Source organism: Carassius carassius, chromosome 41 (genome assembly GCF_963082965.1).
Source record: "Carassius carassius chromosome 41, fCarCar2.1, whole genome shotgun sequence".
NCBI lineage: Eukaryota > Metazoa > Chordata > Actinopteri > Cypriniformes > Cyprinidae > Carassius > Carassius carassius.
In genome coordinates, this window is record NC_081795.1 from 7,643,030 (window position 1) to 7,661,442 (window position 18,413).

At 44.1% G+C, this 18,413-nt stretch overlaps 1 protein-coding gene across 1 annotated transcript; it reads right to left on the reverse strand.

Moving 5' to 3' along the window:
- Positions 1-1,080: 1,080 nt before the first annotated feature.
- LOC132123038 (olfactory receptor 2AT4-like) lies at positions 1,081-2,046 on the reverse strand. The gene has a single exon (XM_059533566.1). The coding sequence runs from the start codon at positions 2,044-2,046 to the stop codon at positions 1,081-1,083; it is 966 nt and encodes a 321-aa protein (XP_059389549.1).
- Positions 2,047-18,413: the final 16,367 nt, after the last annotated feature.

The window sequence follows — 18,413 nt, forward strand, 5'->3', positions numbered from 1 at the left end:
GATCCAGCAGCTTGAGAATCTCCTAAATATAGGAGTTCATTTTAACACCTATGCGGATGTGTTTGAGGACATAGCCAGCTTACAGAGCCATCAGCCAAATGACTGTGGATTTCAGAGTGATCAAGAGGAAATCATTTGAAAGAATGTTAAAAACAAGGTACACAGTTCATTTATCATTCATGTACTTTAAATCACTGACCAAAACTGGACCAGTGAAATACTGGTGAATCATTCATTTCATAAGAACATTAATAAAAGTCTACAAATACTATGTATAATATATGGAAGGCATATGTTCAAGTGATAGTAAATGTACCAATAGTGACTTAATCATCAATATTGTTTATATCGGTGTTTCAGGAGCATAATAATATTGTTACATTGGCGCCATCTGTTGTCAGATCTTTAACTTTTGCATCTGTTTTATATCCTACACTTGAATTTATTCAATGTGCCACCCGCCCCCCCCCCCCCCCCCCCACCCCCCGCAAAAAAGTAGCTTGAACAGAAATGGACCTTTTGAGATATCATTATTCTATAGTGGGGTAAGTTTTCACAATGAAATAAAATTCACTTTAGAGAAATTATTTTTAATTTGCCCCATAAATATATGAAAATGTATTAATAATAATAAAACTCACAAGAAACATTATATATATATTTTTTTTATTTGAATATATAATTTTAAAGGCACAGTGTAATCATTCAAATAGATGAGTATCCCACTGTTCTTTATTATAATACGTTTTTAATGTATTAGTTATCAAAGCTATTTTTTTTTTGCTTAGGACTGCACAATTTAGTACACAGTAAGCAGTTATAGTCAAAGATGATTTATTTAATTAACAGATGACAGTATTAATAAATAAAATATGATGTCTTGGAAAAGTGACAGTAAAGAGTGATTTGTTATCTTTGCTAATTATGCTTTTGTTTCTTTATTAGGCAATAAAAATTATCAATAAATGGTTAAAAATGCAACAAAATATGTAATATGTCCTTACTCTGCAACATTTGATCATAATAAGCATTATATACAACATGTTAGGTATACAGGTTCATTAAGCTTATATCTTTGTCTCAACATGAAAATGCTTTCAGCTCAAGGTTGACTTTTTTGCCTCTAATTCTCTTCATGAAGACAGCCTTGATTTCCTGAGTTCTCAAACAGTAAATCATGGGGTTAACAACAGGTGGAAGAATACTGTACCACATAACAAGCATAATACGAACACCTGTAGTTATTTCGGTGGTTACGTCACATATATACACAGTACATCTAGGCAAAAAGTAAAGGCATATGATTGAAAGTTGAGGGGTGCATGTCGAAAATGTTTTAAATCGGGCCTGAACACTTGAGAGTTTGAAAACAGATCTGATGATGGCAATGTAGGAAAATATGATGAATATTAGAGGGCCTAAAAGAACAAACAAGGATACAGCTAGAGCATTTCTCCTCAGCTCAGTCTTATCTCCGCAGCCAATTCTAGCTAATGAATTGAAATCACAGAAACATTGATTTATTATGTTAGTAGTGCAAAAGGGAAGTTTTTCAGTTTGATAAGTAAGCAATGGTAAAAATCCTAAAATAAACAGCCAACACACTGTGCACGCATATGCAATATGCTGGTTTGTGATAACAGCAGGATATCGAAGTGGGTAGCATACTGCAACAAACCGATCCAGGGCCATTAGTAGTAAAATAAAAGAATTAACTGTCCCAAAATAATGAGCAAAAAACATTTGCACTAAACATAAATTGAATGGTACATAATCGTCTTTAGCAAGATACTTTGCTGCTGCTCTGGGCAATGTTATGGTTCCTAACAAGAGATCACACATTGCAAGATTACAAAAGATAAAGTAGGTGGGTTTATGAAGGCTTTTCTCATAAACAATAAATGAAATGATTGAAATGTTTCCGCTTGCCAGTATTACATAGACAAAGAGTAAAAAGGTCCCCACAGCTCCATAATACAATGAATGAAGTCCTGGAAATCCTAGCAGGTAGAATTCAGTTATCTGAGAGATGTTGGCAACTGCCATTGCTCCAAAAATCCCCCAGAAACCGCCTAGCCTTTGACTATAAACAGAAAAAAATAATAATAATAATTGATAACTTTTAAATATTACAGTAAAGTAATATGAATCATATGCAAAGATAATTATTTCATTAGGCCATTATATGGGTAGTCAAGCAGAATGTGCTTCACATTTCATAAAATAAACCAATAACTTAAATGAATTCTTTAGCCTACATGACTTCATATATATATATATATATTGCAGAGTAACCTTGCAATTTGGTGGGAGAGAAACTCTTCTGTCCAATGCACCTCTGCAATAAAATAAATGCATTGACTCATCAGTATATGAACTCTTCCCTTCCCTTTCATGAGAGACACGTGATGAGACACGTCATACTATATGTTTGGTGCTTAGATAGGCTCTTTAAATATACCGTCATATTTTATGTATGTTACTTTGCTAAATGGACAATGCAAATATATTTATTTGTATGCAACATGGTGATTTTGGTTATGTTGCCAACACCAAACAATTACAGTGAAATAAAGGTGAATTTAAGATGAAAGCCAAGAGACAATAACTGGGTTGTTTCAAAATGAAAGGGAGCAACTGAATATCTTCACAAATATATGCCAATGCCATTAATTTAAGGAATCTAACTCTTATGGTCATGTGATTTTGTCACTTAATTTTTTAAAATATATTTTATTTTATGCACATTCCATAAAACTTGTATTATAAATAGTAGTTTAGTTTGTCAGCATTGTATTATTATAGTTATTTTTTTTTATCGGATCTTTAATAAATACAGGGTTATGTTAATAAAAAATTCCTTCTTTGAAATTGTGAACGTAGCCTTCATTCTGGTGTTTTGTCAATATACAAATTAAATAATTATGAATAATTTAAAAATAATTGGTTTGTTCAAATTGACTCCAAAATTACAGGTTTATGTGACATGATAATTTGGGGTGCATCATGCAGGTAGCTATCTTCCTGTACATGATTTGCATTCACACAAAACATAACATCAGGCAGAAACTATATAGCAGTCAGAAGAAAACAAAAAGTCCACTGTAGCAAAGTTCGTTGGTTGGAAGGAAGAGGACAAAGGGGTCGGCGGGACTGCTGACAGTTTTATTATAAAATAAAAAGAACTCAAAAGTTACAAACACCCAAACGGTGACTCTTATTCTGACAGCGCTAGTTCCGGGTTACTCTTTCCGGTTTCCGTTTTCGTTTCCGGCCTGGGTCAGCAGTCCGTCTCTCTCTCGCTTGCTTCCGATTCTCCTGGCGTTTTAAACTCTCTCCACGCCAATTACTAGAACAAGAACAATTACTAGAACAATATCAGGTGATGATAATTTCTGCCCAAACCACTCACTTACCGCTCGTCTCCTGATTCTCTCTCCCGCTGCAGACTTCGCTAAACCACGCCCCCCCTGCCACATACCCCCACTGCCCGACTCAGGCCGGGGAGCCCCCCCATATTTCTGGAGAGGAAGTCGGCCACCGCCATCTGAACACCCGGCCTGTGGATCACCCTGAACTTAAATGGCTGAAGAGCTAGATACCAACGAGTGATCCGCGCGTTGCTATCCTTCATGCGGTGGAGCCACTGCAGCGGGGCGTGGTCCGAACAGAGGGTGAACTGGACCGTATCTGGCACCTCCTTTTTAGTAAGGTCAGTCAAAGGGCTGGTGAGGTCCGAATAATTAGGAATAAACCGTCTATAATATCCCGCCAGCCCCAAGAACTGCCTTACCTCCTTTTTGGTCTTGGGACGTGGGCAGGTCGCAATAGCGGCTGTCTTATCAATTTGGGGACGCACCTGCCCATGCCCCAAGTGGAAGCCCAGATACCTTACTTCCACCCGCCCAATCGCACACTTCTTTGGGTTGGCCGTGAGCCCTGCTCCCCTCAGCGACCTCAGGACAGCCCTCAGATGCTGCATATGCCGCTGCCAATCATTACTAAATATAATGATATCATCTAGGTAGGCAGCCGCATACGCAGCATGGGGCCGCAGAATCCTGTCCATGAGGCGCTGAAAGGTAGCTGGGGCCCTGAACAAGCCAAACGAAAGGGTAACAAATTGGTGTAATCCGAACGGCGTTGTGAAAGCGGTCTTTTCTCTGGACAATGGAGACAAGGGGATCTGCCAATAGCCCTTTGTTAAGTCCAGTGTCGAATAAAAGCGAGCCGCGCCCAGCCGATCAAGCAACTCGTCAACCCGCGGCATTGGATACGCGTCGAATTTCGACACAGCATTCACCTTGCGGTAATCTACACAGAAACGGACTGAGCCGTCCGTTTTCGGAACTAAAACTATCGGGCTCGCCCAGTTACTATTAGATTCTTCTATTACCCCCATGTCAAGCATAGCGCCTAATTCAGCCTGAACTACTTTTTTCTTGTGCTCAGGTAAACGATACGGCCGGATGCGATACTCCACCACATCCCCGTGTACGCACCGCACCTTAACCATGCGGCTTGTATCCAATGCCCCCGGTTGAATCAGGCTTTGATGGATTGAGGTTTGGTTACATCCTGAATCTACCAAGGCCGGATATGTACCCCCCTTGATACTCACGGGTATTTGGTACTCGCCAGCCTGACCGGGGGTGACCTGTGGGACGTCCGGGACCCGGATCATCGTCCCCACCTCCATCACTGGATACCTGTCCACAAAATGCTCCAGGTCCCCGCAACGCCAACAGGCCAGCCCAGACCTACCCGCCGCCCCAGTGGCAGGGAGTGGATTGGAAAATTGGCGCAGAGATAGCGGAGACACGGAAGCACCACTGTCCCCTACGTCCCCTGGGCGGGGCCCTTGGACTCGCGACGTAGCCACCTGGGCCTCTCCAGAGAGCAGGGGAATGAGGCGCACCGGCCACTGCTCACGGGGCCACCCGCAGGCCTCCGCTGACTTTTCAAACAGCTCCAGGAAGGCCTCCGGATCGTCCTGGGGCCCCATCTTGTGCAGTGGCAGGTGCATGGGTGCGACGGGCGGCCCGGCGGCCTCGGCGCGAACCTCCCGGTCAATCCAGCTCCGGAACCTCTCGCGGTCCTCCTGCTGGGCCTGAACAATGGCCTGAAAACGTCTCTCCTGGTCGGTCCTCAGGTCCAGCAGGGCCTGGTGTTGTTCGCGGTGAAGGACCGCGAGGGAGGCGATGATATCCGCAAGCGGCGTGGCGGCCGGACTTTGCATGGCGGCCTACTTCCTCCCGGGTTTCGGCACCAGTGTAGCAAAGTTCGTTGGTTGGAAGGAAGAGGACAAAGGGATCGGCGGGACTGCTGACAGTTTTATTATAAAATAAAAAGAACTCAAAAGTTACAAACACCCAAACGGTGACTCTTATTCTGACAGCGCTAGTTCTGGGTTACTGTTTCCGGTTTCCGTTTTCGTTTCCGGCCTGGGTCAGCAATCCGTCTCTCTCTCGCTTGCTTCCGATTCTCCTGGCGTTTTAAACTCTCTCCACGCCAATTACTAGAACAAGAAACAGGTGATGATAATTTCTGCCCAAACCACTCACTTACCGCTCGTCTCCTGATTCTCTCTCCCGCTGCAGACTTCGCTAAACCACGCCCCCCCTGCCACATCCACATTGATAGCAGTAGTTCTCCATTAATACAAAGAAGTATTCCTATAATAAAATTATAGTACTCATACAGTTAAATTGTTCTTGCAAGTAGAAAAAGGGTAAGGGCCTTTAGGACATTATGTAGTTATGTTGGATTTTTACTTTGTCTATTATCTGTTATACTTTTAACTGCATCTTAGCCTATTGTAAATAGTCTAGAATATTTAATATTTCTCACTCAGTTTATATATTTTCTTAGTTATGTTTTTTAATAAACGTTCTAGTTATTTCCAATATCAAATGAATGGCAAGAAACAATCCAGTTCTACATGATAAACATTTATACCAATTTGCAAAAGAAAATTGAAGAAATAAATATTTGGAGTATAAATCTCAGTTTTATATATTTACAGTGATTCATTAACACAGACCAAAAAAAAAAAAGAAACCCGAAGTTATTTATATCACGAATGCCTTTGTAAAAATAATTTATTTATTGACACTAGCCTTATCAAAAGATTCACAGACAGAATAATAAGGTAATAGTAAAAATTTATCAAAGGTTGTGATTGGTTGAGCACCCTTTCAAAAGGTACAAATATATATAAATTAGATACTAATATGTACTCTTTGGGTAGTAAAATGTAACATTGCAGATTGTTTTTATTTAAAGATAGCTACATAATAAACTGCAAAAGAGATATTCAAAATATCTCAAAACCCATATCAAAAACCCATATGACCTGCTCATAAAGGCAATACTAATGCATCAAAATAGAGTGTTTATAGTGTAAATGACACAACACAACACTGAAATATTTTAGGCACTGTCTCATTTTCCTCCTTTATATATATTTGATCTCTTTGGTTCTGAAGCAGTATTTCATTGGATTGAAGCAGCAGACTGTACCACATAGAGTGATTGGCAAGTTACTTCCAAAATGTAATATGAAAATCGGACCAACAATCTAGGAGGAGTAGGAAAAAGTAGGTTCTCTTAAGAGAGCTCTCTCGTACTGCGTCTTAGCTAAGACGCTACGGGCAAAGTCTCTTTTCACGAAATACTGAATCAAAAAAATTATCCTTAATTTTGTATTTTTGTAAAGCGCATTTGCAGCAGTACACAGCCATAGGCGAGACGGCTCGTTCGCTCATTGGCTTGTTCTGCGGCAACTGCACAGCCTATAGCTCTTATATATCAGACCAATAAGGGCGCTTCGCGCCCTTCTTGCCACTTCCCGCCGAAACGGGTGTGGCCCAACCTATAAAAGGAGCTCGAAAAGGCTGACTCACCTGATTTTTCATCTCTTCAGCGATGCTCACGCATCGCTGGATCACGGAGGAAGCAAGCGCGGTCTGAGAAAGCACATCAGCAGGACGAGCCATTCTGAAGCTGCTGGCATCGCCGCCTTCCACTGCCGTTCCTGCTGCGCTATCCGGCGCCTATATCCTTTCAATTCTGTTATATCCAAGCTGTTCTTATGTGTGTGTGTGTGTTCGCCCTGCGAACTCGTAAAAGAGCTCGCGTCTTTTTTAAGATGCCTTCCTGCGGCTCGTCAGAGCCCCACTCAGCGAGGGAGACCGGTACGTCATCTGTGTCTCCTGCCTGGGTGAAGATCATGCAGCGCTCGCGCTCGCTGACGGCGGATGCCCCCACTGCGAGCTGTTGCCATGGTGACTCTGAGGACTCGCCTGGCCTTTTTCTCTGAGCCTGCATTCTCCGCTGCGCTGAGGCGCCGTAAAAGCATCGCTTCCAGCGGATTCCAGAACCGTCTTCAGCTCAACCGAGCTCGCCGGTTCGCCCTGCTTCACCGACCCCCCCCCCCTGCATCGCTTCCCGGTGGGCAGCGCCCGCTGTTTGCCGGCGCGTCGTCCGAGGAAGTCGATCTCAGGGCCGCGTCGGGGGTAGAGGACACGCGCTCTCTGCTAGCTTCGGGCAGTGAGGGCTGGGCGAGCTCCGAGGATCTCGCGCCTTCTGCTCAGAAGCCCAGCAGACGAGCTGACATCGAGAAGGAGCCGGGGCGAATACTCATGGTGGCCGCGATGAGTCTCGGCCGCAAGTGGTTTGCACCAGCGCCCCCCCTCTCGTTCCCGGCTGGATGGTATTTCCCTTTCGGATGAGCGTACTTCTCAAAGCCCGCCTCATTTCTTCCTGAGCTTCACGAAGAGGTGGCGAAGGCTTGGAACGCTCCATATTCAGCGCGAACTCGTTCGTCTGTCTCACTAGCATTCTCCATACTGATGATGCTAAAAACAGGAACTACCACTCACTTCCGCCGGTGGAACAGGTGATAGCGACGCACCTTTGTCCGCCCTCTGCTGGACGGCGGCAAAAGCGGTGTTGCCATCTAAAGCCTGCTGTGTGATGCTGCGTCGGCACTACTAACGATGGCTGCTTCATCGAAGCGCAGGTGTACTAGTTCCGCTGTGGCCGAGCTCTCACCCAAGCGCGCCGCTGTTTCAGTTCCAGGAATTGTGACTGTCTCAGCGTTTTCTGCAATGCGCAAGCCTGCACAGTTGCCCGCTTGCCTGCACACAAAAGCCGTTATCACAACAGCTTCAGCAACGTAGCTCGAGACCCCCGTTCTCGCTCTACCGGCCGTCGCCCCGCGCCGCGGGGACCGCGGCAGAGGATTACGGTGAGGCCGGGAGCCCCGAAGCCATCCTAGGAAAGCCATCTATGCATGCTGCATGACGCTGCGTCGGCACTACACACGATGGCTGCTTCATCGAAGCGCCGGTGTACGAGTTCCGCTGTGGCCGGGCTCTCACCTAAGCGCGCCGCTGTTTCAGTTCCAGAGATTGTGACTGTTTCAGCATTTTTTGCAATGCGCAAGCCTGTACGGTTGCCCGCTTGCCTGCACACAAAAACCGTTATCACGGCTACCCAGATATTTCCCGAAAAAGGTGTAATTTCTGGTGTCCCGGCCATGGCCGATGGTGCTATAAATGTAGTGACGATGCCCACTACTCAGTGCCCATCTCCACATATAAGCACAGCCCTTCACACAGGGCTCGTGCCCATAAAAGAGACTCAAGTCGATCACGCGCACTACATAGTAGACGTGCCCACTCCTCAGTGCCCACAATCACTATGTCACACGCGTCATGTGGTTTCTGTAAAAACGAAACCCGTGCACGTTCGTCCGGCCACGGCCGATGGTGCTATAAATGTAGTGACGATGCCCACTCCTCAGTGCCCATCTCCACATGTAAGCACAGCCCTGCACACAGGGCTCGCGCACATAAGATCGACACAGATCAGTCGCGCGCCGCATAGTAAACGTGCCCACTCCCCAGTGCCCACATACACTATGTCACATACGGCGCGTGGCTTCTGTAAAAACGAGGCCCGTGCACGTACGCTCTGCACAGGCAGACAGCGAGTTGAAAGTGGTAAATGTGCACATATGCAGCCCACAGTTACTCGCAGACATATCGAGTCCCACGGGACCTGCTCAGCCTTCCCCCAGTCGGTTAAGCGCCGGGAGGAGGTCGAGGAGGAGCGATCTCCCCGCCTCAAATGCGCAGCACACCCGAGCGCCGCCGTTGCCCGGTCAACAGAGCGCGCTTCGCATTCAGCCCTTAGCCATTCATGCAGATGCATGGTCAGCGCTTCCAGGGGTTTCGGATTGGGTGCTAGGCATTATAAAGAGAGGCTACTCGCTACAGTTTTTTCGACGCCCTCCGCGCTTTTCAGCGCGCATCGAAACTATGGTCAAAACAGAAGTAGCACACATACTTCTTGCCGAAATATCAAAACTGTTGAGCAAAGGGGCTGTAGAGCCTGTGTCTCAAGCTCAAAGCGAGGGGGGGCTGTACAGCAGATACTTTCTGGTGCCCAAGAGAGACGGGGGTCTCAGGCCCATACTGGATCTAAGACAGCTGAACAAGGCATTGATGAAACGCAGTTTCAAAATGCTTACGACCAGGAAACTCCTCGCGCAGATTCGCAGAGGGGACTGTTTCATGTCAATAGATCCGAGGGACGCGTATTTTCAAATACAGATAGTGTCAAACCACAGGCGATATTTGAGATTCGCCTTCGAGGGCCAGGCATACCAGTTTACAGTCCTCCGTGGCTCCTCATACGTTTACGAGGTGCATGGATGCAGCACTCACTCCTCTCAGACTCAGAGACATGCGAGTGCTGGATTATTTGGACGACTGGCTGGTTCTGGCCCGATCACGAGCGGAGCTCATGGACCACAGGGCCGTTTTACTCGATCACCTCGAGAAGCTCGGCCTCAGTGTCAATTGGGCGAAGAGTTCGCTGAACCCCAGTCAGACGATTCTGTTTCTGGGTATAGTTCTGAACTCGTGTTCCATGATGGCGCGGCTATCACCACAGCGCGTGATGGGCATTCAGCGCGCAGCGAGTTCTTTCCGCTGCGGCGCGACCGTGTCGCTCAAACACTGTCAGAAGATGCTGGGCCTCATGGCCTCAGCATCTCCGGCTCTGCAGCTGGGCCTGCTCCGCATGTGCCCCCTGCAGTTCTGGCTGAAGACGCGGGTGCCGTGCAGAGCGTGGGCGTCTGGCCGGCTGCATCTCAAGGTCAATCAGAGCTGTGTCACAGCTCTGGCACCTTGGACAGCGAACGGTTGGTGCCGATCAGGTGTAAGCCTGGGGACTTCCCCGAATGTGAAGATGGTGTCGACGGACGCCTCCACTTCGGGATGGGGAGCGCTGCTCGGGAGCAGACCGTTCTTTGGCCTATGGTCAGAACGGGAAAAGCTGCATCATATCAACTGTCTGGAAATGCTGGCAGTGGAGAACGCGCTGATGCGCTTTTGTCCCCAAATCAAGGATCACCACATCTTAGTCCGTTCGGGCAACATGTCTGTGGTGTCCAACATAAATCGCCAGGGCGGTCTCGGGTCCTGAAACCTGTACAGGCTAGCGGAACGCCTCCTGGTTTGGGCTCAGCGCGACATGCGTTCGCTGAGGGCAGTGCATGTGCCTGGGCTACAGAATCTGGGTCCAGACAGGCTGTCCAGAGGCAATGTTCCTACAGGCGAATGGTCTCTACACCCGCAAACAGTCCGGCTGTTGTGGGAGAGATTTGGCAGGGCGGAGGTGGACCTCTTCGCGTCCCACGAAAACGCTCACTGCCCTGCGTTCTTTTCCAAGAACGAAAGTGCGCTGTCACGGGAATGGCCGTGCTGCCCGCTTTATGCTTTCCCTCCCGTCTCCCTCCTTCCGCAGGTGATAGAACGGGTGAGAGAAACGAGATGTTCAATACTGCTTGTAGCACCTCTTTTGAGGAACCAACCATGGTTCCCAGATTTGATGCAGTTAGCAGATGTCGCCCCGTGGCCAGTACCGTTGAGGAGGGACGCAGGCCAGGGGCTCGATTTGGCACCCTCAACCGGAGTTGTGGTCCCTCCATGTGTGGGCGCTCAACGGTTACCCGCTGATCTCGCAGTGGGAGTGCTGAATACCATCACTCAGGCTAGAGCTCCGTCAACACGACGTCTGTATGCCTCGAAGTGGTCGGTGTTCTCCAGCTGGTGCACAGCTCGAGGATATTCACCCCTTAGTTGTGAGGTGACGGAGGTTCTCTCCTTCCTACAGGAGCTGTTGGATAAGGGCAGAGCCCCATCCACGCTCAAAGTTTATGTGGCGGCCATCGCAGCGTTTTCTAAAACAGCGCTCGGTCAGTCAATAGGAAGGAATGATTTGGTCATCCGGTTCCTCAGAGGAGCTAGGAGGCTGAATCCTCCCAGACCTCCATCAGTCCCTATGTGGGACCTCGCGGCGGTTTTGGAGGCCATGAAGGGTCCCCCTTTTTGAGCCTATCCAATCAGTTAGCCTTCAGCATCTGTCGTTCAAGACAGTATTCTTGTTGGCTCTCGCTTCGGTGAAGCGTGTGGGTGATTTGCACGCGCTCTCTGTGAGCCAGTCATGCTTGGAGTTTGGGCCTAATGACTCAAGGGTCATACTCAAACCTAGGCACGGTTATGTGCCGAAATCCCTCAACACGCTGTTTCGGGCTCAGGTTATTGCCCTGTCAGCCCTGCCGGTGTCAGGAGAGGATAGAGACTCGAGTCTTCTTTGCCCTGTCAGGGTTTTAAGAGCTTATGTGTCTCGCTCTGCTGCCTTTCGGCAGACGGAGCAGCTGTTTGTCTCGTTCGGTGGACGTTCCAAGGGAATGGCTGTTTCGAGACAGACTCTATCCAGATGGATAGTTGACGCCATAGCGTTAGCTTAAGCTTCCAGGGGCCATCAGTGCCCGTTGGGCGTCAGAGCACACTCCACAAGAGGCGTCGCCTCGTCGTGGGCGTGGTCTACTGGGATCTCCTTGCAGGATATATGTATGGCGGCAGGTTGGGCCTCGCCGTCTACATTTATCAGGTTCTATAACCTGGAGGTTCCCTCCTTGCAAGCAAGGCTGCTGTCGGTATAGTCGAATCAGGGCCCTGAGGGGAATTCTGAGTTCATGAGCGCTATGCGCTGCCGACTGTTATATGGGCAGTATTGCGTAAGACCCGCATTGCCACATTGGTCAGGCTTGCCTCGGCTGTGTGATGTCATATTGTGGCATCTACGGATGTTGCTAGATATGGGACGGAGGGCTTTCCCCCTTTTCTGTCCTGGACTCTCTGTGAGTCCCTCAGGTGACTGTGCACTGTAAATCCTGGGCGTTGCTTCAGGTTTATTGGTGTGTGATCCCTGCGCGCACGGCGTTTTGCATTGGGTTCCCGTAGCGTCTTGGCTAAGACGCAGTACGAGAGAGCTCTCGTAAGAGAACGTACTCGGTTACTAAATGTAACCTCGGTTCTCTCTAGAAGAGCGAACGAGTACTGCGTTCTCTGCCGTGCGCACGATTCACTCTGGTTCGCTTCGGCGATGAAATAAATCAGGTGAGTCAACCTTTTCGAGCTCCATTTATAGGTTGGGCCACACCCGTTTCGGCGGGAAGTGGCAAGAAGGGCGCGAAGCTTTTTTGCTTCAGTATTTCGTGAAAAGAGACTTTTCCCGTAGCGTCTTAGCTAAGACGCAGTACTCGTTCGCTCTTCTAGAGAGAACCGAGGTTACATTTAGTAACCGAGTACGTTTTCAACATTAATCAAAATGGTGGACAAGAAATTTAGCCAATATTGGTATCAGTGTTCTCGTCATGATACAAGGAATCCATCAACATCAGTCTGATTACAATAGGTTAATGTAAGCAACGGTTATTAGCATTTTTCTAAATTTCATTATAACTTTTGACTAAAAGGTTGCACTCCCCCCAAATGTTTTAAGCACCATGAGGGTATTGAGTCGAAGATTTTTGTAATTAGTTTTGTAATGATATGCTAATTTGTTCGTAAAATACAGCATTTTAGAACATAATTAAAAATGGCCGACACCCAAAATGGCTGACATGGGAAAATTGGGTATCATTCGATTTGGCATGATGCACTGAATCTAAAGAGACTAGTGGAGATATAGCCTCATGTCCACTTTTGCATGCTTTTCGTAGAATCCATTCACGTGCTATTCGGAAACGGTATGTCTAATCAACTTGAATTCCATAACTTTTTGCCAGCGTGGTCTGAAGATGATCTGGTTAAGTTTTGTGACAATTGGTTCAACGGCCTAGGACGAGTTTGAAAAATTAGTTTGAACCCTTAATCATCCCTCAAATAGAGTTTACACTTAAGTGCCTTGGGGTCATATAGACCCCAAACTTTTAAAGAGCGATTGCATAAGGCAATATACTTTTTTTATATGATAAACTATATATATATATATATATATATATATATATATATATATATATATATTTTTTTTTTTTTACTTCTCAACTATGCATTTATTATTTTGTGTTTTTTTGGAGAAAAATGTTGTGTTTTTCTTTTTACCTATTTACTGCACAATTACTGAAATATGCAAAAAAAATTGGCTTATGAAAAAAATTTTTTTTATATAAAGAAATCAATGAAATGACCTAAATTAAATAAAAAGGTTTGTGTATATTGGGCCATGTGTTGGGGATAGAATCCTGCCATCTGCTGGTTAGAGAAAAAAACTTTAAATTTATGCATTTAGCAGACACTTTTATCCAAAGCGATTTACAATGCATTCAGGCTATCAATTTTTACCTATCATGTGTTCCCGGGGAATCGAACCCCCAACCTTGCGCTTGATAGCACAATGCTCTACCAATTGAGCTACAGGATCACTATATGGTTTATGAACTTTATGGTTTATAGTTCAAGAAGTGCAATGATTAGATTAGATTAGATTAGATAAGTAGATTAGATTAGGCAGTATTATGGACATAATTTACAGATTTTAAATACAATCAGCATGACATACAGATAGGTGTACTATGAACATACTATAAAGATGGATTATGTAAAAGTGTATGTACACTATAGGGAGAAACTATGAACATATGAACATCATTTACAATAGTGCAATGGACAGTAAAGTGCATAAAAAATATTTCAGTGTGCAAATGGATTACTCAGTGTTCTGGATGAACAGACAGTAGTGCAAGTAATAACAAGTTTACTGTTTTTTGCTTGTTTGTAAATAAATCAGATATAGTGATGAGGAGGGGTGAGAAGTGTGTGTGGTGTGGAGGTTGTCAGAGGGCAGAGTTCAGTAAGGAGACAGCTGTAGGGAAAAAGCTGTTCCTGAATCTTGTTGTCCTTGTCCGGAGGCTCCTGAAGCACCTCCTAGAGGGCAGGAGGTTAAACAGTCTGTGGTCAGGGTGAGAGGAGTCCTTAAGAATGCTGTAAGCTCAACGTAGACAGTGTTTCCTCTGGATATCCTCAATAGGAGGAAGTGGTGTCCCTGTGATGTGTTGGGCAGTTTTCACCACCCTCTGCAGTGCCTTGCGGTCAGCCACTGAGCAGTTCCCATACCAAACTGTGATGCAACTCGTCAGGATGCTCTCGATCGCACACCAGTAGAAGTTCACCAGGATGGCTGAAGACAGCTTCTCCTATTTTCACTTTTTCCCATTCATTTTCAATGTGGGGTCAGTCTGACCCCAGTGACCATAAACTTTGTTGGCGCATTCTGTCATAAGTGTGCAAAAAAAAAAAAAAAGAAATCATACACTCATACAGAGGTTATTTTTATATGTCTTTCTATACTGGGAATAGTGGAGGACTAGCGTTATTATCACATATCACCGAGTTGGTTGACATGCCTGGTTCGGACAGCATATCTATAATATGGGAGTTGTCTATATCCCATAGTGAGATACTGTATGAATGTTTGAAAGAGAAATTTAGGTTACTCACATAACCCCGGTTCTCTGATAACATGAGTGAGGTATCCTACCACATTTCCCTCCTTGTAGCAGCATGGAGAAGAGATATGCTGAGAATGAAGTAGGGAATGATAGCAGTGATATATATGAGGGAGGCGACAATGCCACACTAAAGTCACTGCTTTCTCCATCTCAATCTTAAATCCAAAGAAACCTCCCACACAGTGACATATTGTTTGGGATTTCTTGCAAAAGATGTGGATTTATCTCTAATAATTTATTTATAAATTTTTGTTTAAAACCTTGCACCTTATTCTTGTAAGATGATTCTAACTAACATATATATGTGCATACATACACCTATATAGGTACATATATGCACGTATATATGTACCTATATGTTCACCTATAATAGTAAAATTAAAATTCATAGCTGCTAGGCAACATAAATAAAAGTCCAAAATGTAAAAATGTACTTTTTTTTTTTTTAACTCAAGATCAATCAAATAGTACAAAACAAAAAATATAGTACAAGAACAAAAATAAGACAAAAAACCTGCTAGGCAACATAAATAAAAGTCCAAAATATAGAAATGTACATTATGTATTTACAAGAACAATCAAATAGTCGAAGAAAAAAAATAAGACAAAAAACTGAACAGAAAAAAAAAATCTTTATTATTCTTTGAAGGTCTGTCATGACGCGCCTCCTCCTCCTCCTCCTCCTCCTCCACCGCCTCCTCCTCTTCCTCTTCCTTACTGCACTATTCCAATGACGTTTGATTGGGGTGCGAGATTTTTATTTTTTCCTCACTTTTTTTTCGGCCCACAAATTTTTTAGCGGATAGGCATTTTCGTCCACACGGATCTGGCGTTTTGGAAGAGTGAAACCGATGTTTTGAAACCAGGTCCCAGAGTGGATATATTTGGATACTCTGTCTTTGCGTTTCGTCTCGACGTCGAATCCGTACATTTTCTGAAAATATGGCGTCATCAGCTCATGTCTCGCCCCTAGTCAAACACCACTACATCACGTAACAGCAACAAAAAACATGAACAAACACTGAACGCTAACATTAACACGGATTAATAAATGTATTGTTCCATGTTCGTTGGTGTACCACGCACAGCAAATCTTCTTTTTCTTCTTGTTTAATGGCGATTAACTCCAAAGGAGCATTATCGCCACCTACTGTTTTGGATGGCAAATTTCGCGCAGCAAATCCATATCTTTTTCTCCGTTTTAAGTGTATGCTGGTCTAGCATGTATACTACATCGGTTTCGTGTGGATGCGGATAATTCTTGAGACTAGGGAATTAATTCTTAGTTTTTGCCTTGATAATAGAAAATATGAGCTAGGCATCATGTATGACAGTCAAAAATGAGATATGAGCTACAAAATGTCCAGATCCTGCCATTAGCTATAAAGAAGACATATCTTGTATGCATAGGGCTTATATGTGGATATGAAGAAGCAATACAGGAGACCTATATTTCCTGTATATGCACCTCAATTTTGCCTATATGTGGCATATATATGCATATATATTATCATATATCTGCATATATGCAGCATATATGTGCATATACACTGCATATACTGTAGGTTTCATATATGCGCATATATCCACATATAGGTTCTTTCCATGTGGGAATGATCATGACTTGTATACTTGGAAGCTCTTTAGAAGATATCCAGCCTTTTGCCAGGATCAGTGGGCCCCAAACTGAGACAAGGAGCCTTACTGATATATGATTGTAATGAATTAAACCTTGCTAATCATCGGGAAGAAGGAGGCGGGAACCGGCGGACAATCAAACAACATTTTAATAAAGCAAAATAAACACAAAACAGCGCACCAGCCCCTCACGGACGACTGGTGCGCGCAAATAAAAACCAAAACACAACTAAAAGCCCAGGCCTGGTCCTCTCTCGTCCTTCACTGTCGTCGCTCCAGTTTTATATCCTTCCATCTCCTCCGTGGGCCTCGAGACCGGCGGGTCGAACAGGTGTAGCTCATCTCCAATCACTCCACCGGCCTCGCTCCCATGTCCCTCGGCCCCGCCCCACTCGTCACAATGATATAATTAGTGCTGGGCAATGTTTTTTTTTTTTTTGTTGTTATACATACAACTTAAAATGCATTCAAAAGTAGTGTATTGTGCACTTTTCTTCATTTAAAAGTATAGGCTTACTGCTATATGAACAAAAGTTTAACTCGTGTGTGCGGGAAACATTTCTGAGCAGCAAGAGTGATAGATCTGTAAAGCAATACATTGTGAGACTGACGTGTGTTACCTTGTCCCATACAACTCAAATTAATAAACCACAAAGTTAACAAAAACGATTCACTCCACTGTGTTGAGAGAGAGCGCTTCTCTGCTGTCTTTACGTGCTATCAGAAACTTCCTGTTTCCAACTTATAAAGTCATGCTTACGAGCTTGTTGCATTCTTTTCTGTTAAAAATAACAGTGGACAATGGTTTGTAAATGTTGATGCTTAGCCTAAATAATTTGATCAGGAGAATCCCCTCCTGTGCCTATGATTTGTCTATATGTGTATTCAGAGCCAGTGAGCAACAGACTTTCATAATAAAAAAAACGCATTAACACACATTAAAATATTTGTTGTTGTTAATCAATAAATGCATTAAAGTGATAATAACGCATTAACTTGCCCAGCATGTGGCATATAATATAATATAATATAATATAATATAATATAATATAATATAATATAATATAATATAATATAATATAATATAATATAATATAATATAATATAATATAATATAATATAATATAATATAAAGGGCCCTATTTAATGATCTAAGCACATGGTCTAAAGTACACAGCTCAGGTGCACTTAGGGCATTTCCGAATCCACTGAAAACTAATTAAACACTTAATTTTCTTGTATTTAACTGTTTAAAGAACAAAGATTAAATCCAAGTCAGGCTTGCGCAGTCACATTGTTTTGCATTTTACTAAAAACAGTTAATTGCACATTTAACATAAATGTCTTATTAAAGAGGTGAACAGATTATCTGTAAAATAAAACAGTATTTGTATAGAGCTGAACAATTATTTATATGCATCAGTGTTCATAAAATATCTCATTTTTGAATAATGCATATATTATCACACACACACTGGCCACTTTATTAGGTACACCTGTTCAATTGCTTGGTAACACAAATTGTTTAAACCACGCATCAGAATGGAGAAGAAAGGGGATTTATGTGACTTTGAACGTGGAATGGTTGTTGGTGCCGGATGGACTTCTGAGTATTTAAAAAACTGCTGATCTACTGGGATTTTCACACACAACTATCTTTATGGTTTACAGAGAATGTTCATAAAAAGAGAAAATATCCAGTAAGCGACAGTTGTGTGGACAAAATGTTAATGTCAGAGGTCAGAGGAGAATGGGCAGACTGGTTAGATATGATGGAAAGGCAACAGTAACTCAAATAATCACTTGTTACACGAAGGTATGCAGAATACCATCTCTGAATGCACAACACGTCAAACACTGAAGCAGATGTGCTACAGCTGCAGAAGACCACACCAGGTGCTGCTCC